The sequence below is a fragment of the Tachypleus tridentatus genome, chromosome 4, assembly GCF_004210375.1.
Source record: "Tachypleus tridentatus isolate NWPU-2018 chromosome 4, ASM421037v1, whole genome shotgun sequence".
Lineage (NCBI taxonomy): Eukaryota > Metazoa > Arthropoda > Merostomata > Xiphosura > Limulidae > Tachypleus > Tachypleus tridentatus.
The window spans coordinates 28,716,880-28,740,982 of NC_134828.1; the positions used below are offsets into that span (position 1 = coordinate 28,716,880).

General features: G+C 32.2%; 1 protein-coding gene across 1 annotated transcript in view; it reads left to right on the forward strand.

Annotated features, from left to right (window-relative positions):
- The window catches only part of LOC143248089 (integrator complex subunit 1-like), a 67,074-nt gene that overhangs the window by 30,185 nt on the left and 12,786 nt on the right, over nucleotides 1-24,103 (forward strand). Inside the window, 14 exon segments of the mRNA XM_076496525.1 lie at nucleotides 2,472-2,589; nucleotides 3,671-3,748; nucleotides 7,578-7,735; nucleotides 7,995-8,091; nucleotides 10,475-10,566; nucleotides 11,994-12,054; nucleotides 12,591-12,663; nucleotides 13,451-13,575; nucleotides 13,971-14,100; nucleotides 16,376-16,534; nucleotides 18,103-18,252; nucleotides 20,756-20,917; nucleotides 23,585-23,689; nucleotides 23,867-24,031. Coding sequence (XP_076352640.1) covers nucleotides 2,472-2,589; nucleotides 3,671-3,748; nucleotides 7,578-7,735; nucleotides 7,995-8,091; nucleotides 10,475-10,566; nucleotides 11,994-12,054; nucleotides 12,591-12,663; nucleotides 13,451-13,575; nucleotides 13,971-14,100; nucleotides 16,376-16,534; nucleotides 18,103-18,252; nucleotides 20,756-20,917; nucleotides 23,585-23,689; nucleotides 23,867-24,031 — 1,673 coding nt within the window.

Here is a 24,103-nt window from a genome sequence, read left to right on the forward strand (position 1 = left end):
TTGATACCGATTTCAGTAAATTTAACTCCCCTCTTTCATATGATAAACTTTATTTATATTTTTTAGCTTTATCTACATTGCATGTTTCTTTTAATAGGCCTTTTAAAGTCACTTCATATTTTACACGACTTCAATCTTTTTTTCCAATTAATGTACCCACACCACGTAAAACAGTTACACTTCATCAATATCTTTATTTGGCACCTCGTATTCATAATTTTATTCCTTATAGTATAAGATCTTCTATTAATCGTGTTAATCAAAAGAAATACTTAAAACAATGGATCTTAAATACTGATGATAATATTCTGGGAACTTTATATTGATTTTGTAAGTTTTGATTTTACATTATTATGTGTTTAACCATCACAGGACGAGTTAACTCTTTGTTGATGGTTTTATATTGATATTTGATTTTTTGTGTCTAATTTATTGCTTAATAAATTTATTATTATTATATTATTATTATAACTGAGGAAAAAGTTAGGACACCCCCACATTTATTCCCACTTAAAATGATTCAACTCACACACAGGTGTATCACACCAGGTGCACTGGATTAGAAAATCGTTACTCAGAATTTTGAATGAGGCTTGCCCTATTTAAACCTCAGACATTTAGTTTGGTGTGCTCCTGACTGTTGAAGTGAGATTTAGCACCATGGTGAGAGCAAAAGAGCTGTCTGAGGCCTTCAGACAGAAAATTGTAGGAACTTGTGAGTCTGGTAAGGGATTTAAAAAGATCCCAAAAGATTTTGAAATCATCCATTCCACTGTCTGGAAAATAGTCAACAAGTGGAGGGCTTTCAAAACAACAGCCAACGTGCCCAGGTCTGGTCGTCCAAGCAAGTTCATTGCGAGAGCAGACCGCAAGATGCTAAAAGAAGTCTCCAAACACCCTAATATGTCATCACGGGACCTACAGCAGGCTCTGGCTACTGTTGATGTGACAGTGCATGCCTCTACAATCAGAAAGAGACTGTACCAGTTAAACTTGTATGGGAGATGTGCAAGGAAGAAACCTTTGCTCTCTAAGGGAAACATCAAGGCCAGACTGAAGTTTGCCAGAGAGAATGTAGACAAAGACCAGAACTTCTGGAATAATGTTCTTTGGACAGATGAGTCCAAAATTAAATTATTTGGATACCAGAACAAACCAAATACAGCATTCCAGGAAAAGAATCTCATACTAACTGTGAAGCATGAAGGTGGAAATGTCATGGTTTGGGGCTGCTTTGCTGCAGCAGGACCTGGACAGCTCACAATCATAGAATCCACCATGAATTCTACTGTATATCAGAAGGTGCTTGAGGATCATGTGAGACCATCTGTACGAAAATTAAAGTGAAGCAGAACTGGACCCTGCAACACGACAATAACCCAAAACATACCAGTAAATCCACCAAGGACTGGCTGAAAACTAAGAAATAGAGAGTCCTGGAATGGCCGAGGCAAAGCTCAGATCATAATCCCATTGAGATGCTGTGGGGTGACTTGAAACGGGCTGTACATGCAAGAAACCCCTTAAACATCTCACAGCTGAACTTTCTTCAAATTGATGTCAGAAACTAGTAGATGGCTACAAGAAGCATCTCACTGCAGTTATTTCAGCCAAAGGGGGTAACACTAGCTATTAGGGGGTATGGTGTCCTAATTTGTTCCTCAGTTAGAATATGCATTTTTGTAGAATTATATTTACAGAAGATCTTGAAAAGTCTTTTCTTCAGTTTTAATTGTTTAGTTATATTCCTATAACATCTCAGTATTGTTGAAATTGAGATTAAATATCTATATATCCAAAAATGTTTCAAAAATACACAGGCTTTCATAGGGTGTCCTAACTTTTTCACATGACTGTATGTAGATCCTGGGTTATCTGCTGGAAACAGTATTAAGATAAGTGAGTTAATGATACAGTGAGCCTTACATGTTTGTCATAACAGAAGTTATATAGGGTAGTGAGATCATGACCAATAATAAGTTTTTATGAAAGAGAAATAACTTGGAACTATCTGAAACTTACCAACATTTTTTGAAAATAAAAATTTGTAAATGAATTTTGTGAACACAGTTAAGGGAGCTTACAGGTGTTAGTTGTTTTATGTAATTCAATAAATTGTCTTTGTGTTGTCCCATAGTAAGACAGCAGTAAGTCTATGGACTTACAATGTTAAAATCTGGGGCTTGATTCCACAAGGTGAACAAACAGACAGCTCAGTGAGGCTTTGCTTTAAAATAAAGATATGAATTAATGGTAATTCTGTGTTTGACATTAAAGTTTTAAACATTTTGTCGTAATTTATTTTTAGAATACAAAATTTCAAAAGCATCTTTCCTTTTTATGTTCATAGTGTTATTGTATTAGCATAGAAAATAGTTTGATGCCTAGTTATGATCACAATGTTATTGTATCTAATGTAGAAACAGATTTGGTATCTAGAGATAATAACTTGTTTGTGTTTGTTATAACAGACATCGGTGTGTTGCGAGCATATCAAATGCAGGTCGCTAAGATCCAGCGTGATGCTGTATGGTGGCTTTGGATTGTTCCCAAGATGTATAAACCTGATCGAAATGCATTTATTCACTGGTAAGTTACTTTTCTGTCCTAGATGAAAGTTATGAACAAAAAATTTTCAGTCATCAATAAGCTTTCCTTCCTTCTGTCTTGTTTACTTGCATATACCACAGTGTGAATGTATAGAGGTTGTTCTTTGCTGTGAAAAGTGTAGGACAAGTTTTTGTAATTTTCTTATTCTGTTGTATTGCATATTGTTCAATATGCAGAGATTAAGTACATTATATTAATAATCATTTCAGAGCCTTACATATTGTTACAGTACCTGATGCCATGTAAAGATCATGCTCTGATGTCTGTGCCTCTTCAGTGTTGGTTCCTACTGCTTTCAGTAATTCATCTAATGTACAAGAATATGGTTTTTCAGAAACTATTTTAACAATATAACTGTCCAGAATTTCGTGTGTTATTTTTTGTGATTTCACCGGTTTATCTTTTTATTGGAATAGCATGAATATCTGTTTCATTCTGCAGCTGCCTGAGGAATATGATGGTTGGTCAGATATCGTGTGGAAGCAACTTGTGTACATGTAACTTGTATTAGTTTTTCATATGGAGATAATTTTTTATTATGTTGACTGGGACAAATGGGTGGCTTTTGCCACTGACCTATGTATTCACAAATTCTCATTTTTTGAAAATACTGCACTCTTCTTACCATGGATGGGGTACAACTTGTTGCAGAGTTCTTTCTGGATGGTCCTGGTACCCCAACTTGATCATTTTTCTTTTGTTTTCAAGTGCTAATAAATACTAGGGACATCCACATTTCAGAAAGCATAAATTACCAATGTTAATACATTTATAAGATATTAATTTATGGATATTTTTTATCAAAAAGAGTTTTGTTACATGCCTTTCCTAGCATACTTAGTATAAATTTAAAAGAGTTGTTTTTGGTGCTCTCACAGTATTTATGAAATGATGAAAAATGTCAAAATATAGTTATGATATGTGCCATTCCTCTGTGACTCTATATCAGCTATGGATGTTGCATGTGTTGTTTATTTGAATTTAGAATTTTTTTTAATATAACCCTCTGTATACCTAGCATAATCAGAAAAGGTTATTGATTTGAAACATTTCCTTCCAGCTTACAGAAAGTTTTGTTCATGGAACCAGCAGAACATTATTACAACAAAGATAATTGGACACCAGAAGGAGATCGTCCGTAAGTATGCTTTGTGGCTTTTATATAACGGTAAGAATAATGTAGCTAAAGAAGGGCATAATCTGGAAGTGTTTTCTGTTGCTCTTATCTAATAGGAAGAATAATGTAACTTAACAACTGGATCACCCATAATTATACACTGTTGATTTTGTATAATGTATTAGCAAAGCACAATAACTAACTTAATGATTTGGACCCCTTCATTCAGTCAAGTAGAACACATTTATATGTGAAAAATAGAAAGATAATTGGATATGTTACTTAACTGTAAAAATAAAACCATATCATGGATAAGGATATTCTTCAATAGATTGTTTGATGGATAAGGATAGTTTGTTATAAAACTAGTAATGGTAAAAATATTTTTCTAAAATGGGATTATGACATTATGGTAATTTCCAGGGTAAACTTAAATACAGCTGCCTGATCTTAACAAAAGATTCAAAGACATTGTCAGTTTTTATAGGGGTCAATTCTTTACAGTGGGTGTCTGTGACTTGTAGGCATTATAGTTAAACAATAAATGAACAGCATACAATCCACTTGTTTGATCTCTGGTCAGTGGTAGTTGTTGGTAATCCTCTCTGCTATTTACTTTGCTTTTAGGTTTCCTGCTGTCAGGGACTTGTGAGCCAGCTTTATCACATGAGGCTGGTATTCTGTTGGCACTGTGATAGTTCTGGTACAACATTCCCTTCTAGTCCTCTGTTCTGTAAGTCCCTTTCCCCTTTATCTTGTGCTCAACTCCCTGTTGGTCATTGTCCTAAAGATTCTTCAGTAAGGGGTCCTTATTCTGTGTTTTGCTCACTTCTTGCAGATCTACATTTGGAATATCAACTTTTGATAGCAGCAGGAGCTTGATGTCTTGCTTGTTTTTCTTTTTCTGAGTTCTAGCAGTGACAGCAGATGCTTCATCCATCTTTCTGTCTGGTTCCTCCAAACTTCTACTGTCTGTTATATTTCCACTCACCAAATCACAGATGGGTGCCTTCATACACATGGTGTCAAGGTCTCTTACATTGTATGGAGTTTCCACCTTTATTCTCACTATGGGCAACTTTCTTGCTGTTTCATCAGTCAGCACTTAAAGATGTACTTTGCCTGTCATCTGGCCATTTGATACAAGAGTGGTTCTTACTGTTGCACTATTGCACCTAGTTTCTCATAGGACCATCACTTTCTTATCACTGACATAGTCTTCATCTAGTGGCATGTTGTGATTTGTTGACACCTCTTGATGTTGTCACATGTTCCAAGCACTACTGGCACTGTTGATCCATTTGCTAACTTGAGCTGACAAACATTTGTGTACTGAGTACTTATGGGGCTAGCACTTTCTTCTTTTGGTGGATCTGATGGGTTGTTTCTGTTCTGTTTATTCTAGCAGCAGCATCCATGGTGACAGTTACTCACTCTATTCCTGTTTCTTGCCAGCACCATCTTTGTAGGTAGCTCCAGCAACTTTATTTTGAGATTTCTGCTGTTGCATATTGATGCTAGACTTGCACTCATTTGCATTGTGCTCTGTAACAAATATAACATTCATTTTTATTTTCCATTTGTCTGTTAACTTTCTGTCACCTTTGGTGGTCTCCTACTTCTGGTCAGCTACCACTGGTTTTGATCTTAACTGGTTATTCATGCACTTGCCCATTATACTCCATCCATGGGCTTTCATATACTGTTCTGCCAGCTTGGTCATTTCATCTGCTTTCTCCTTTAGGAACATTAACATTTCAGTGGAACATGTGATCATGAACCATTCATGTATTAATTGATCTGTTAGTGTCTCAGAACTATTTTCCCACTTGGCTGTGCCAGTCCATCTTGTGAAGTATAATTACAGATGTGCCACAAACTGAAATTCAGTTTCTCCAGTATCAGGTTTGACTTCTCTGAACTTCCAATGAAAACCTTCTTTGGAAAGGTCATAGAGTTTCAGCAAGGCCACTTTTAATTTTGCATAGTCCGTGGCATTTTTTGACATTATGACTACATATGCTTGTAGGCCTTTTTTGTGACAGACAGCCCAGTTCTGACTTTAGATGAATCTTTCACATCTCTCCAGGAAAGCATGTCATCTTTCTATTCATCAGATTTTGGCAGCTTAAGTTGGCTGACACTGACCCCATTGTTATTATTGGGCCCTTTCTCTTTCTGTTGGGTGAGCTTAGTAATCTCTTACCCTCTTTATTTCTATTCTCTCCTTTTCTAATTTTTAGTCATTCTTCTTCTCTGTCTACATTCTTCTCCCTCTAGTTCTTGTTGTTGTTTAACAAACTCTCATAGATCATTATCTTTGAGTCCAAGTTGCTTTCCTCTCTCTATCCATTTATCAAAATCAGTTGACTTGGTTATATAGCATGATTATAATCTCTACACTGTATTCAGCACTACTACAGTTCTGCACGTTATGCCTATTTCTGCTTTCATTCATGTGTTCTCATACTGCTGTTACCACTTTATAATCCTGGCTGGCTTACCAAATGTCAGTTTTTTTATAGGGGCTGGTTTCATTACGTAGGTGTCTGTGAATTGATGCAATAAATCTGAACAATAAATATACAGTACACAATCCACTTGTTTTAGAATAACATATTCAGACTAGTCAAACATACGCACAAAGATTTGTTACACTATTTATTATCAGAGTTGTATCCAGAACTTTAAATAATTCTCTTTTTTCTTTTCTTTTTTGTCAAAGTTTACACAGGTGAGTTCAGTTAATCCTTTAGCAAGATAAGTTATTCAACTCTTCTCTGTTATCACAATATAATTAGTAGAAAGTTCACTTACTTTACTTGGTGGGTTATCAAAGTTGTATACAGAACTTTAAGTAATTCTCTTTAAAATCAATAGTCCACACAAGTGGGCTCGGTTACTTTAGAGCCCGACTGACAAGATGAATTATTCTTTACTCTGTGTTGTACAAAACAGCCTGAGATTACAATACTTTTAAACCATCACTATACATTATCTTTGTCTAAACTAACAAATACAGTCTATATTTCTCACTAACTTTGTCTGGCTTTTAATCATTTAATTTCTTCTCTGTATCTGCATGAATTATCTAATCCACTTGTAACAACAGTATTTACATAATGAAAGTTCTAGAAGCTTGAGTAAGATGTCAACAGTATTACAAAAGCCTAGTATAACAATCAAATTGCATACACAATGTATGACTCATAAAGAGTTATGTAACAAAATTGTCATAGCTGTCACATATTTAAAATAATTAACTTTTAACACTTGTTATGAAAACTAGATAACCATTAAATATTAAATCACTAAATAAACTGAGCAATATCTCTTAAAACTACACAGTTTTGAATGTCCAACAGACATCATATGCATAAGGAAAGGTGTAGTGATTTGTAGTGACAGAATGAAAGAAACAAGGTGATGTTGAAGCAATAAAATAAAACAGTTTGTTGAAAAAATACTAAAGAGAAAACTGATTTCTCATTAAAAGAACTATTGTCAAAGAATGAAGATAAAATGTAAGTTAAGGAATAAGAAACAAGCAGTATTTTAATAAATATTGTTAATAAATAAAAATAAAATGCACATTATGAGCAAGCTGAAGAAGATAAAATTTTATGATAATTCAATAGTTTCTCTTCATTTTGTCTTGTTTATGCATCTAGTTTTACAAAAGAAATATCAAAAGCAGCTTGTTCTACTTCATTGTGAAATTATTCACAATTTTGTGTGTGTATAAAAAAAAACAAAATTAATTTATTAAAAAATACATAATGTTTGGAATTTTGGACTCTTTGTTTGTATATGTAAAAAGTTGTCACTAGTATGATTACTTTTGTTGCAGTATGATGCTGAGACTGGCTTCAGAAGTTCCCATCCTAGAAGATACTCTAATGAGAATATTAATTATTGGACTTTCCAAAGAGCATCCATTGAATGCCTCTGATACCTTGGACCTTGTTGATCAGCTACTCAAACGTGTGGGTTCAATATCTGTAGAAGGTGAGAAAACTTTGTTTTAACTGGAGATAAAATGTGCCAGTTCAGTACCTGTAGAAGGTGTAAAAGTTTTTCTTAGTGTATGTTTGCTAAATCAAAGCTAAACTTATTAATTCCAGTTCATTTCTTTTTGTGTGTTTATACTAACACATTTACTTTAGTTGCTTATTTTTATGATAAAAGTTTGCTATATTTTCAAGATGTTTAAAACTTGATTCAGGTTTCCGATTGTATTTTTAACACCTGTTTTTTTTTTTTTTAGGATATCCTGTTTTGGAGCTACAAATTCAAGAAATTTTCGATCTTATTTTTAACTTGTGCGCATACCATCATCCTGACAACATAAGTCTACCACCAGGGTGAGTAGGGTTAAACTATTTTTAATATTCTGTATTTCATTGAATAAAGAACAATAAAAGAAATGTTTGGTGTTTTAAAAGTTACTGCAGTGTCACATTTGCTTGTGTACAAGTATAATTTTAGCATTTTAACTCAACACAGTATTACACAACTTGTATGCATATATATTATAACCATAATTATTTATGCCAAAACAAAACACATTATAATTAAATAAAATATACTGCATTTTAAAAAAAGAAAAAAAAAAGATCCTAGAGTACAAGCTACAATGTGGGATTATAAAATGTATCCTAGGTTTTGGAGGTAACTGAAGAATTATGACCCACATTGCAATGGGGATACACTGTCTATCAGTCTTAACCTCCAGTTCATTAGTCTCACATAAATATAGACATAATTTCTGCAGTCACCTCCAAAACGTAGAATACATTTTATAATCCCACGTTGTAGCTTGTACCTTAGGATATTTTTTTCCTTAAAATGCAGCATATTTTGTTTAATTTTAATGTGTTTTGTTTTGACTTAAAAGTTATGGTTATATTATAATTAATCAGAGGTTGGAATATGCTATTTCTAACACTGTCCTTTCTCATGATTTTGTTTACTTATTTAACTTCATTTAAATGTATTTACTTAATTTTACTTAAGTGTGATATTTGGTGTTCTTAAGTCAATACAGTGTCTCGTGAATGTGTACATCGATGTGAAGACTGGTGTTTTTTAACTTGTCACAGTAGCACACACACTTGTATAGATTTTTATCAATGTATCATTATTCCTATTTAACATACTAAATATAGTAAAGAAACACAAACTGTCATTTGATTTAGAGATATACCTATTTTGAGGAATTCTGTCCCTCATCAGTAGCTCTGGACAAGAGCAAATTGAAAACAAGACTGGGCTTCTTATACATATATGTACAGTGTTATGGGTTATATGTTCCAAGTAGGACCTTTTTCCATCTAGGATTTGAAGAATTCTTATCATTGGTGCTACCAGTTTTCCTGATTTTTGTTTTAAAGGCAAATATATATAAATATTCTTGTATTTGTAAAGATGTCTATCACTAAATTAACCCTCTCACTACAGACGTACCTCCCTGTGCAAGTCATGAGGCTTTGTGAGTTGCATTTACAGTTTAGTTAAACTATATTTTTTATGGTCTTCCAATGAATATAGAATACAAATGTAGCTGTTGATCAATATTTTAATAACATGCAAGATTTATGTTCTTACTTTTATAAGGCAAGATAGAAAAAAAAATCAAATTTCCCTTACTGTGACATTTGCTGTATAGGCATGCTACCTTTTCTCTAATTTACTTACCATTCTCCAAAAAAGTATGAAATTTAAGTTAAATAATTCATTGTAATATTGTCATTGTTCAGGCAAAGCATAATTTTCATACCCTTCAATCTTATTTGGTCACAGAGCCATGAAATAGACAGTCAGGCCTCTGGTGGTTACTATGTTATTCAAATTGACCAACCTTGTATAAAGTTAGGGTAGAAAAAATAACAGAGGAAAAAATAGTTTTATTGATTAAAAAAAAATTGAAAATTATTTAGAAGGTTTTATAGATTATGCAAAACAGAGATTTTTGAGATGAAGAAAAGTATTTTTAATCTTAATGTAGAAATCACTTATTATTTGGATTATTTTATATAGATTCCTATATGTATATATATTCGTAGACAAATATTTAGTAAAAATACTTCATTAGAAAATATGATGTTTGTGTAATGTTTATGAAAAGCTTCCCAGACTGCTTTTGAAGATACACAAAATGTGCAATGGACTTGGTAGATAGCTTGATGTAGCTTTGCTCTAAGAAAAACATGCAGAAAATGTGTGAAAGTTATAGTATGGAAACTAATGAGTACAAAATGGTTACAAGATGATTTGATCATTGTGAAAGATATAAGGACCAGATCAGAAAATTGGTTTCTGTAGAAAAGTGAAACAAAAATTTAATCAATATAGTAGAATATACCAAAGTGAACACCAAAAGGCCAGTAAAGGTTTATATTAAAGTTAACCCTGAAATGCTGGTAAATGTTTATATGAAAGTGAGCCCTGAAAGGCTGCTAAAGGTTTATACCAAAGTGAACCCTGAAAGGCCAGTAAAAGTCTATACCAAAGTGAGCCCTGAAAGGCCAGTAAAAGTCTATACCAAAGTGAACCCTGAAAGGCCAGTAAAGGTTTATACGAAAGTGAATCCTGAAAGGCCAGTAAAAGTTTATACCAAAGTGAACCCTGAAAGGCCAGTAAAGGTTTATACTAAAATAAACAAGAAAAGAATGTTTTACTTCAGAAATGTCACATATTACATATCCAAGTAAGAATACTTTTTTTAAATTTCTTTCTATTATTCAGATACCAACCCCCAAGTCTTGCTATTGCTGACCTGTACTGGAGAGCATGGATAATATTACTGATACTTGTTGCACACAACCCATCAAATTTTGGTAAGTTTTCACTCTAATTTATGACACTTTCTGAATTTGATCATGAAAAACACAGATATTGCTTTGAAAAGCTATATTCAAAATGAAACAATTTGTAAAGTCAGTGCTCTTGATTCACTTAACACAGACACATGCTTGGTGATCTCTTTGTACTTGTTTAAAGTCTTTGTAGCTCTGATACTACAAACTTTTGATATGATATGTTTATTTTCACAACATTTGACAGTAACATTAAGTAAAAATTATATATTTTGTTGTTATTTTATCTACCCTACCTCTACATGGGACTGGTCTTATAATTATTGAAAAAAAAATGAAATAAATCTAAATTATCTTTTTTTTTCTTTCTTGACTTCAAAATATAAAAGTTATCCTAAGTAGCTTTAAGCTGGTAACAGTATATATCTATTTATAGTTAAGCCTTATTGTTCATGTTCAACTACTGTCTGTACCATTATAAACTGTAAATCACTTGGAGAACTTGCAGCATATACATTACACTGTTAAATCACCCACAAGCTGCTCACATGGGTGCCTTGTGAAAAATTATTATGTTATTATTATTTGTTTTACCTAATCTAATATTAACTAACCTAAAAAGATCCCTATTTTTACATTTTAGTTATTTTTATAATAATAAATAAAGAATAAACATGAAAAACAAGAAATAAAGTACTTATCCATGTCTTTTTTATTTTTTCTCGGTGTATATTGTCAGTGATACCTAACCGTACTTTTTCATACTGATGGTGGTAATGCACTAAATAATTTTGAATTGAATCAAATAATGCATCAAATAACATAGGCAAATAGCATGCAAATGGTAGACAAATTCCCCCTCTCAAAGTTTTTCTGGCTTTCTAACTATGCAATGAGAGCCATTACAAAGTTGTCCAAGCTATCGTATTGGAATGAAGCATATATTATGAGTGAAACTGATGCTTATTTGTTCAGAGCACAACGTTATGCAGTAATTCGTTTGATAGATGAAAACCTTGACTTTCTGTTGGTTATAGGTAATATGTAAGAGAGAACTATTAATAAATACTGAATGTGACAGATGGGTGTGAAGCAGGGTTTCTGATTTTCACCAAACAAAGCTATGTCACACCAGGGGAAATTCAGGATATTTTAAAATATTGCCTTGTAAAACTTAAAACTTGTATACTATTTAAATATAAATTATCAGTAAGATTTTATGCTGTACTAATTGGTATGACATAAACAAAAGTTAGTTTAGTAAGATTGTGAATGTAAGACAAAAGATTTATCAGTAAAGGACATCTGTGGTGTGAGAGTTAACTGTCTTGAGTTTTATAGACATTATAAGCTGTAGCTGTAGGCTATTACCTTAGTTGTTTAGATTTTTATAATGACTAGACGTTTTAGCTGAAGACTTCTGTTTTAGCTATCTTGTGTTTTTATAGGTAGTGTAGCTTGGAACAACTATCCAACACTGAGAATACTAATGGAGATGTGCATCACAAAGTGAGTGTAAATTTTCCTTTAATTAGCTTAAGAGGATCCCTTAGTTTATTACTAATTAGCCAGCTGGGAGGATCCTTTAGTTACTATATTTATATTTAACTAGCTTAGAAAATGCCTTAGTTACTTTGTTTCCAGTTAAATAACTGTGAGGATACCTTAGTTGTATTTTCAGTTAACTAGTTTAGAGAATCCCCCAGTTTATTTCTAGTTAGCTAGCTGTGAGGATCCCTTAGTTTATTTTCAGCTTAGAGGGTTCTTATTGCCACTTCATTTAATTATGTAGCTGATAGGGTTTCTTAATTACATTACTTCCAGTTAAACAACTGATAGAATCACTTAGACTTGTTTGGGTCTTAGTTAAATAAAGGGGTTCTTTCAAGTGTGTTTAACTTTCATTAAATACTTTGTTTAATATTTTAAATTGTCATTTTTTACTTTCTCTAAGTGTAACTTGTAAGAATACACAAATTTTACTGTCATGATGTTCTCCTGAGAGTGCTCTCTGAAATTATAATACACTAAATGTTTTCACCCAGTCACTTCACATTTCCTCCACCAACCATGGTATCAGGGGAGAAAGCAGAAGAGATGTGTGCTGGAGAGTTACAGGTAAAGTTTAATGTTGTTTGTGGTGGAAGACCTGCTTTTATTGTTGAGTTACCTCTTCATTATGATATAGTATTATACTGGTTGTTTCATCATTGTTGAACTACCATTTCTTTATGCAGGGTGTTCGGAAAGTTACTGTGCAGTTTTGTAATCATATACATATATAAGTGCACAGAGACTTTCCGAACACCCTGTACTATTAGTATTATACTAGTTGTTTTATTATTGTTGAGTTACCACTTCATTGTAATATAGTATCAAAATAGTTATGCCATCATTGTAGAACTACCATTTCTTTACAGTATAGTGTTATACTGGTTGTTTCATCATTGTTGAGTTACCACTTTATTATAATATAGTGTTAAGATGGTACTATGTTTAAATGCTAGTAGACACCACTGTGGAAGATTCTACTATGTTTAAAAGCTAGTGGAAAGGAACACTAGAATGGCAAGACAATATCAATTATATTTGAATATGCAAATATTATCACGTGTTTTAATATTGTGAGATAATCCATGGATGGCTATGCTGTCGTATTATCTGATTCATCACAAAAATTATCGCTGATTGGAATGTTTAAGATAGAGCAATAACCATTTAGGTTATATATCATCCCTGTAGCAAAGAAAGCACATTGTCAAGAATAGTATTGTGTGATGACGAGAAACTGACTTGAAGTAAAAATATAATCTCAAGATGGCTGGTATGGGTATTAGCACTTTAATTGAAATAAAGTACAGTATTTCAGCTACTGTTTAAATACTATGGGATTATTTTTTTTCAGATTGCTCAGTTGGAAAAGCATGAAATTCTGGAATTTGAGAGCCATCTGGCTGCAGCCTCAACAAAAGTTGCTATCACAGAATCCAACAGTCTGCTTCTATCTAAGTTACTTTCCATGAATCCTCTGTGAGTTATAAAGTTGGTCAGAAGTGAACTACTATTAACCATTACTTAAACTTCAGTAGAACCTAATTTAGAGAAGAAAACCTTAAAACTGGATTGAACAAAATCTGTGCACTATAAAAGTTGTATATTTATTATGTTATATTTATAAGAATGTCATCTGAAAAACATATCTGAAATTTTACCTTCATAATATCAGATAATCCCGTATTGTAGCATGAAAAAAGTATTGAGAATTATAGAGTTGAGTCTTAGAATTACTAGTTTATGGCCTGAAAAAAGTACCATAAGTTATATATTTGTAGTGTTAGATCTCTAAGATGTTATTTTTACAATAGGTTTTCTCTTAAGCCTCCAAAATTCCTGATGTTTTAATCTTTGAGACATTACTGTTTTAGTGGGTCCTCTCGAAAGCCTCCTGCTGCTGTCTTAGAACAATTAAAATCTTTGAATCAGTCGTTGAAACTTGGGCATCTTTTATGTCGAAGTCGTCACCCGGACTTTCTGTTAGATATAATCCACAGACAGGTGAGACAGAGAATTGGTAATCAACTGAAATATTTTATTAAATTTTGTAATTTTTGATAGGAATAATTTATTGTTAAAATTGAAGTCATCAAAACATGTGGTAGGTTGTCTTGTGGCCAAAAAAACTTGCAGGACACAGTGTGTTCTTAACAGGAGTGATAGTGTTGCAATTTTGAACTTTCTGTAACTTGGACTGTGGTAATCCAAACTAACTCATATTTTCAGTGAATGTGTTTCTCTGGACACTTACTTGAAATACCAAATTTCAAGGCAATCCATTGAGAAATAAATGAGACATAAAATATCCAATGCTGATTAAATTTTCTCCTGTTTTTTTTCTTGTGAAATATGCAGAAACATTATTTGATTGTAAAACATACTACACTTACATGGATTATTTTTTTTCAAATTTGGTACAATGATGATCTTTACATCCTACATTTAGGTGTCAGATTTTGTTTAAATGTAAGCCACATGTGCAAAGTTATTCAACAAAAAACAATTTTGATCAAAATACTTGTGCATACCAACACAAAAGTTACAGGAACTGTCAGTCTGGCATTTCTACTGCAGCTTCATCTGAGGATAAAGGATCTACTGTTTGTCATTTAGGTCAAAGACTGCTGATTTAAAACAGTAAAATGATTAGCAGTTTTAAACTTTTAAGTATAGATTTGCTAAATTTTATGAAATTCTGCTAATTAAAGAGTGTTTAGCATTGCACGATATTAGCACAATTTGCTGAATAATAGTGCTTGATACAACTGTACTAAACGCATGCAGATGATGACAAGAAACTATTAATCTATTTTCCATGGCATTAAGAAGTTATTAACACTGGTTTAGAGAAATGAAAAGCTACCACTATACATTTTAAAGAATCTGATTGGTTGTGAAAAGTATAAGTCTGTTTCCGAATAACAGGGCTGAAATCGTAAAGCTAATGTTGCTTACTATTAAGTGTCACTCCCTTACTTGGTGTGTATTGACAAAATGTCATAATATCTAATAAAAACACTTTAGGTGTGGAAAAAGGGAATGAGTGTGCAACTCCATGGAATGAAATCCAAATTTGTGGTAAAAACTGGTGGCTACACGTACAGCACAGATAAGAAGTTTACAGCAAGTATTTATTTGTTTGTTAGCTGAGTTCTGTATTTTGAACAAAAAATGCAGCGTGGATGGCCAGTAAATAAATATTTGTTGTTAGATTATTATCAGTTCTATAAATGTAGCTACCAGTTTGTCTGCCAAGTTTGTTTTCATTCTTTTAAGTTGCAGGGTTTGGTCTTTTTTGGCCACATTTTTTTGTTTTCACACCTGAGGTGTTCTTGATTAGATTAAACATTATTGTAGAACTCACTTATCACATAGGATTGATATATTTATATTGTGATATCTGTGATTTCTACTTGAATTTCATGTGTCATTAATCTGAACCATAGCTTTGATAATTAAAAGTTTATTAACTTTTTCCATTAAGTTAATCTGAACACACAGAGATATAATTACCCTTGTGCCATTTTTGTTATTTTATTGCTACTGTTCTTTGTAGTCACAAACAGTAAATCTGGTACTGGATTCATCTATAGTGTACTCTAGGTTAGCTTGAGTAACTTGTGAAAAAGGGAGTCAGGTGTTGGATTCAACTATGGTGCATTGATTATTAACTTGGATAACTAGTGAACAGAAAGTCAGGTGCTGGTTTCAACTGTAGTATATTGGTTGTTAACTTGAATACCATGTGAAAATAAAGTCAGGTACTGGTTTCTGTTATAGTGTAATGCAGGTTAGCTTGGATAACTTGTGAACAGAAAGTCGGGTATTGGTTTCAACCGTAATGTACTACAAGTTAGCTTGGATAACTTATGAACAGAAACTCGGGTACTGGTTTCTACTATAATGTACTACAGGTTGGCTTGGATAACTTGTGAACAGAAAGTCAGGTACTGGTTTCTACTATAGTGTACTACAGGTTAGCTTCAAGAGCTTAATTTCTTATGTATGATAGAGTAAGTACACGACAAAAAAGGATAACATATTTAGCTCTATTGATATGTAACTTCAAGACTTGTGTTTCTAATATCATGTAATGTACAATAAACATCAGTTATAGATATGTTTTGTTATGTTGCTTGCTTGTGAATACTTTTGACATCAAAGCTGAAGCTAATAACTGAAACTAATCACTGAATAGATAGATACTCATATGCACCTGTATAAAGAAAAAAAATACAGTTTAAAATGATCTAAATATGCCTTGTGAATTGTCTAGGGTACATCTCATTCTATGCCCTGGTTGGCTGAACTCGTAGAATCCTGTGAAGGTTCTTTTAGTATGCTGCCTGTTCAGTGCTTGTGTGAATTTCTGTTGAATGAAACACCAGAAATATTCACGTGTTCTCCTGAGGGAACACATGAAGTCAGAGCTAAGGTAAGTTAATGAAGTTGTAGTTTGAATTTAAGTTTTATTTTATTTTATTTAAATTGTTTAATTCATTTTGCTACTTAGAGAAATATTTCATGTTTTTTTTTTTCAGTTTTTCAAACATATTTAATGTGCAAGTATTACAAAAAAATTTGACATACTTTATGGTGTTTCTTCTTCGATGAGTTGAAATTTGCATTTTCTTTTGATGAGTGTAAGGTTGCTGTTTTACTTCTGCTGAGTTTAGGTTTAGTGTTTCTCTCCTGATAAGTGCAAGGTCATTATATTTCTTCTGATGGGTTTAAGGTTGTTCTTTTTCTTTGTGGGTTTAGGTTTGGTGTTTCTTTTCTGATGAGTGTAAAGTTGCTATATTTCTTCAGATGAGTTTAGGTTTGTTGTTTTTCTTCTATAAGTTAAGGTTTGGTGTTTTCTTTTCTGATGAGTGTAAAGTCGCTGTATTTCTTCAGATGAGTTTAGGTTTGTTGTTTTTCTTCTGATAAGATAAGGTTTGGTGTTTCTTTTCTGATGAGTGTAAAGTTGCTGTATTTCTTCAGATGAGTTTAAGTTTGTTGTTTTTCTTCTGATAAGATAAGGTTTGGTGTTTCTTTTCTGATGAGTGTAAAGTCGCTGAATTTTTTCAGATGAGTTTAGGTTTGTTGTTTTTCTTCTGATAAGATAAGGTTTGGTGTTTCTTTTCTGATGAGTGTAAAGTTGCTGTATTTCTTCAGATGAGTTTAGGTTTGTTGTTTTTCTTCTGATAAATTAAGGTTTGGTGTTTCTTTTCTGATGAGTGTAAAGTTGCTGTATTTCTTCAGATTAGTTTATGTTTGTTGTTTTTCTTCTGATAAGTTAAGATTTGGTGTTTCTTTTCTGATGAGTGTGAGGTTGCTATTTTTCTTTTGACAAGAGTAGGTTTTCTATCTTTTTTATTAATGTTAAAGTTGCTTTCCTGTTTCAAGAGTAGATCCAAGAGTCTACTGTGACAACTTCTGTGGTGTACTGCTGTTATTAAGGTATAGTTTATAAATACCAGCAGGTGCCACAGTAGACTCTTGGAACTACTCTTGAAAAGTGAAATGTATTAGTTAGTTTCTTAATCCATTGTTATATCAGTTAGAACTAGTGTTTTTCTTTAACAGAGTTTGGTTTTGCTTTACACTGAGTACATTTCTGGTTGTTTCCTGCATCAGATGTAGAGTAACAGTTTGCAGAAACTGATTTATGTAAAAGTTGTTGTTGCATTATTTGCAGGGAAATAGATTATGACACTGAGAGACTATGGAGTACAACTTTGAATAAGTTGTACTCAAAAGTTATTGAAGTTTTCAATTAGAACACCTACTATATGAATTAAGAATGTTTTTATTGTATCTAAATAACCTTATAGGAAACAGAAGATGTTATTTATTATAACTGATGATTGTGATATATACAGTTTCTTCATTTTTTTGTTTGTATTATGAACTTTTTATAACAAATTTCTTCAGATATATTAAGAATAAACTTTCAGGTTACATTAATTTTTTCCTAGCTTAAGAAAATTAAACTTTCAATGATAATTTTTATTCTCTAAGAAAAAACGAAAACAGGAGCAGCTGCTGGTCCATTTACAGACGTTGTTACATGATGCTGGTGATGATCCTCAACCGACATGTGAAGTCTTGGATTATTTCATGAGGAGACTTAGCTCACAGCAAGCTTCAGCAAGAAAACTTGCAGCAAAGGTTTAAATAAGCTAGAAAATAAGTTTAGAGTAGATCATTGTGGCTATTTTGGATAAAACTGAGTTAATGTTGTCTGTGTTGTGAATCTTGGTGAGTTGAGGTTGGATAAAACTAAGTAACCTTTCTTTTTTGAATCTTGATAAATCTTCATAAAACTGAGTAATGTAATCCTTATTCTGAGTCTTGATGGAGTTTCATAAAAACTGAGTAACACAGTCCTTATTTTGACTATTGATGAAGGTTTTATAAAACTGAGTAAAGTAGTCCTAATTCTGTATCTTGATGAGGTTTGATAAAACTGAGTAATGTAGTCCTTATTCTGAGTGTTGATGAACTTCGATAAAAGTGAGTAACATGATCCTTATTCTGTGTCTTCATTGAAGTAACTAACATAGTCTTTATTCTGTATCTTGGTGAGGTTTGATAATAAAACTGAGTAATGTAGTCCTTATTCTGTGTCTTGGTGAGGCTTGATAATAAAACTGAGTAATGTAGTCCTTATTCTGTGTCTTGGTGAGGTTTGATAATAAAACCTCGTAATGTAGTCCTTATTCTGAGTCTTGAGGTTTCATAAAACTGAGTGCTGTAGCCCTTATTCTGAGGTTTGATAGAAGTATCTAACATAGTCTTTATTCTGTGTCTTGGTGAGGTTTGATAATAAAACTGAGTAATGTAGTCCTTATTCTGAGTCTTGGTGAGCTTTGATAAAAGTGGCTATTCTTATCCTTATTCTGTGTCTTTATGAGGTTTGATAAAAGTGAGTAAGTTGGTCCTTATTCCGAGTCTTGAGGTTTCATAAAACTGACTACTGTAGCCCTTATTCTGAGTCTTGATGAGGTTTGATAGACGTAACTTACAGTCCTTATTGTATGTCTTGGTGAAGTGTGATAACAGTGAGTAATGTAGTCTTATTTCTGTGTCTTGATGAGGTTTGAGAAACGGGAGTAATATAGTCCTAATTCTGTCTTGATGAAGTTTAATAAAACTAAGTAATGAAGTCCTTATTCTATGATTTGATGAAGGTTGATAAAATTGAATAACATGGTCCTTATTCTGAGACTTTATGAGGTTTGATAGAAGTAACTGACAGTCCTTATTGTGTGTCTTGGAGAGGTGAGATAAAAGTGAGTAATGTAGTCCTTAGTCTAAGCCTTGGTGAAGTTTGATAAAACTGAGTAATGTAGTCCTTATTGTGTGTCTGGATGAGGTTTTATAAAATTGAGTAACTTAGTCCTTATTCTGAGTCTTAATGAGATTTGACAAAAGTGAATAATGTAATCCTTATTCTGAGTCTTGATAAAAGTGAGTAATGTAGTCCTTATTTTGTGTCTTGGAGAGGTTTGGTAAAACTGAGTAATGTAGTCCTTATTCTCAGTTTTAATAACGTTGCATAAAACTATGTAAACTGGAAATGGAAGTAAAAATGATATGGATTAGAGAGAGACTTCTCTCAGTCCAGTAATATGCGATATGGATTAAAGTAATACTGAATTTTTGGAAGTGCCTCCAATATTTCAAAAATCACTTTTCTGAAATTTAGCACAAGTCAAAAGTTTCACTCCTTTCCTACAAAAGTAACTCATTTTTGTTTTAAAATGTTTAATAATTAAGCTATAGTAAGTGAATAGAAAGTTGTTTGTTTTTCCACTTCATCATTAAAGCCAATATTGGCACTAAATTTGGCACACTTGTTGATATAACACTCTTTCATATCTTGATGTTTTGAAATTACATTTTTTTTACCAGTTATCTTGCTATGAGATTAATTACCACTGATGAAGACATTAATTACAATTAATTGGCCTTTGTTCATTAGTGTTAGTCATTTTTCAATGTTTTTAGTCAAACTATAAGAATATTCACAGAGTATGTGTTTGAATTTTCATGTTTTTATCGTTCTTATGTTAGGGAGTTTAAACAGTTTGTTACTGTATTTATTTTCCCTGCTGTGTTAATTATGCACATGACATGTGACTAAAAGTGTACTTTCAGTGGTTGTAACATTATACTAGTTTCTTTTCACAATTTGAGGCTATATGAAATATTTAACAGTGTTTCCTCAGGATGTAAATATGCCCAGTTTTACATTAGTGCTACATTAAAGAAACAGGTATTTCCTTCAATCCAATTATATGCTTTTCACCAGAATTATCTTTATTTAAACTACAAAATAATAATAGTATACTGTTTTTAAAGTAACTTTCTAGAGTAGAATATTTTAATAGCATTTATTCTAATATCTTCTTTAGCTCAAAACTATATTTGCTTTCCATGGTTGCTGGTGGGTGTTTTGTTATGTTTAACATGTGTTAATATTAAGCTAATTATGGTAAAGAAATATACCTGTTTATTTTAGTTAACAAACTAAGGAATATTTACATATAAAATTACAGCTTTTGTTACTTTCTTTTTACACACGTTTATATCATCAAACCAAAAAGTGGTAATACTTACCTTTATGGTATAGCACAGAACTAATACTGAAACTGTTTTTCACTTCCAGGGTTTGAACCTAGTACTCACTCAACCTAACAGATCACCTGGCTCAGACGATGATGACCTCCTGGAAAAGGAAACTTCCGAACACAGCTGGTTGTTAAAGTACATGCCAATGCTCCCACACTTTGATTTGGCAAAATCCCAAGCTTGTTTTGTTCTCAGACAGGTACTTATCTCACCTACTTCAGGATTTCTGTTAACTCAACTGTAAACTTGAGGACGTATAATAACTCTATTCCAACTATTCCAGAGGGCTGTGTGCTTGTTTCTTTTTACAGTCTGTTTCTGTTTTTTAATATCAAACCTATATATATCTTTTACAGAGTTCCATTTAACTTAGTGTTACATACTTGATGCCAGAGTTATCGGCTATTCATTTTATCCAATGTTGATTTAATGACACTTTGTGATAAAGGATAGTAAATACCAGATACAGCATATAGGGATATGAGATACTGTAATTAATGGTAGGGTAGGGTAAATTCCAGATACAGTGATACTGAAATACACTCTAGTTCATGGTAGATACCAGATGGAGTTTATAGGGGGTATTGAGATACACAGTAAATATTCATTTTGGAGTTTCTAGAGTATATGCAAACTGTATAATGGAGGAAAGTATTTTTGTTCTTTATATGAATATCACTTTGCCCTGTACTTGTTAAGAGTCCAAGTGAGACTGGTGTCACCACTTCACAGACAGATCGTAAGTACAAATGCTTTTGAAATACATCTGTTGTTGTGTGTACAACATACTTGTATATTTTGCTAAAATTATGTCACATTTAGTGTAGATATATTTAACAAAGCCAGCATTATTGTCAAAGTTCCTTCTCCAATACAGGGTCAGATGACTATCCCCATGCACATTTGGTTAATCTTTTTGCAATGGGTCAAAGGCCATGTCATTGTATTTGTTAATTTGCATTAAAAATTGTATTGAACAATAATTTATGAATTTATGTCAATAAGTTTGAAATCAAATAGTACATTATGACTCAAACTTTATTATTATATATGAATTAATTTCTTAATTTAAAAGTAAATGTTAAAATAACACACCTAAATATATATTTTAGTGAGTCATATAGTATGTTAAACACAGCACTGTTTAAAATTAGATGTTTGTAATGTCAAAATACTAAATCTTTAGTTTGTACAAATTAGGAACTCAAATTACTAATATTTACAAGCTAGAATATAAAATAATAACCTCGTATCTTTTTATTGTTATGAGATATGGCTGATTTACTGAATCAAACACAGTGGCCCTGTTCAGCTCTTTTCATTTTTTGAAATGGTCCTTTATATTCCATTACTACAGTATATGATTTGAATAACCAATCAACAGCTTAGAATGTCCCGTTAGTGGTTTTCTCAGCCATTTTAATCTGTGAAAAGGCTACCACTTTTGTTCAAGCCAAGATTTCATAAAGGTAGGTTGTGTCTTCAGTCTGCTCAAAGTTTCATATTTTTTTAAACCTAAATACAGCATAATTACTAACTTTAATAAATTATACTAGAATTCTGTTGTACAATTACAGTTATGATTTTGTGGTTATTCAACTGTTATATATAAAGCCTAAAATTTTTGTTTGATATCTTCCATATGCAAAATTCTAAGTCTTAGCAACTTATGCTCAGCAGCAACTGAGTTCAGAGGTCATAGCTAAAAGACAATTGTTTTCTCTACTTCTTTTATTTATTGTTGTATAATTTAAAGGAAAACTTCGTAACTTATTTTTAAATGGTACTAATTTATATGTGTATATAATGTATAATAATGGAAATGTAATTATATATATTACTAAATACTAGTCCACTAAAACAAAACCAAGAGTGATCACTTTGTAAAGACTAAAAGTTAGTTTTATGTTAGTGGATGTGGTAATACGAGTGCATGTGCACAACGTCAGAGGAAGTTATGTAATGTTAGCTAGGCATGACTGGAAGGTCAATATAATAAAAGATGATAAATGTGTATAAATACATAATGTTATGAGACTTAAGCTACTTATATTAAACATTTCTATTTTTGTGTTATATGTAGTCATTGTAGCACAAAGAAAAATATAATTTATATTTATTTCTCTTTTTTTTTTGTGACGGTTACAAGGTGGGTCATTTTACAGACCCCACATAGTTAGGGTATAGAAAATAACATAAAATATAAAGTATCACTGAAAACAAAAATTTGAAATGTATTTAGGAGGTTTTAGGGATTATGCAAATAAGATTTGAGATTTTCAGGATGAAGAATAGTTTTATTAATCATAACATGAAATGACTTTACATGCAGACAAGTAGGGAAACTATTTCTACAAACAAATCTTTATTGACAGTATTTCATTAAAAAAAACGACTTTTTGTGTACAAAAAACTCATAATCGTTACTAAATGTCTATCAAATTTTGTGAAAATACACATGCTGTATTAAAAGTTGTGGTGTAAATACTTAACATGTGCAAATGTGTAGACAAACTTGTATATATTACACTGAGCCTGTTGTGAAGGGGTTAACTAGTGAAATAATCTTGGATGACAAATCTCTCAACAAATTTAGTGTATCAAGGTTTTAGGATTTATGCTACTTATGTGAGGTAGGTGGGAAAAAGGTGTATTTTGAAATGACAAATACATTTTGCAAAAATGTATTTTTTTGTTTTATATAGTATTATAAGTAAAATACCTTCAAATTGTGTGTGAAGTTTAATGTTACTTATTACTTGTAGGTGGTTCCATTGCATAGCATGTAGAAAGTAAGACTTAAAAGCATTGTTTTGTCAAAAATTCCAAGAAAATCATTTGTTTTACATATCACCATTTTCTTTAGGCCTGTCATGTTGAGAATGACCCTATGGCCATCAGTGCTTATGTCCACTTCCTGTCAGCTTACAGTCCTATTGATGACCAACAGAATGTGGGAGACCTTGCCTTGGTAATGTATACTTTTAGTTTGCTATGTATCAATAAGAGAAGTGCAATGCTCAATCATGTGCTGTGGTCAGTATTGAAGGTTGGAATAATTCATTGTTTTATATGTAATAAAGTTCACCAGAAAATTCCTCTGAAGTTTCAAATGCTAATATTAGTAATGCACAATGTAATTTAACAGGACATGGCCCAGTTGATTGTGGAAAGACCAACAATTGTCAACTGTATTCTTCCCTCAAATGGAAACAATAGTAGCAGGAAGAATTCTTTCCTAATAGCAATTTCCAAAATTTTCACTACGTACCTGAAACAGGTTCGACGACCTTCTAAGGAGGCCTATGCCTGGGTGAGGCTCATATATTTTTAATGTTTTCCAAGTTAGTGTTAAAGATTCTTCAGCCACATGAGTATCTGCATA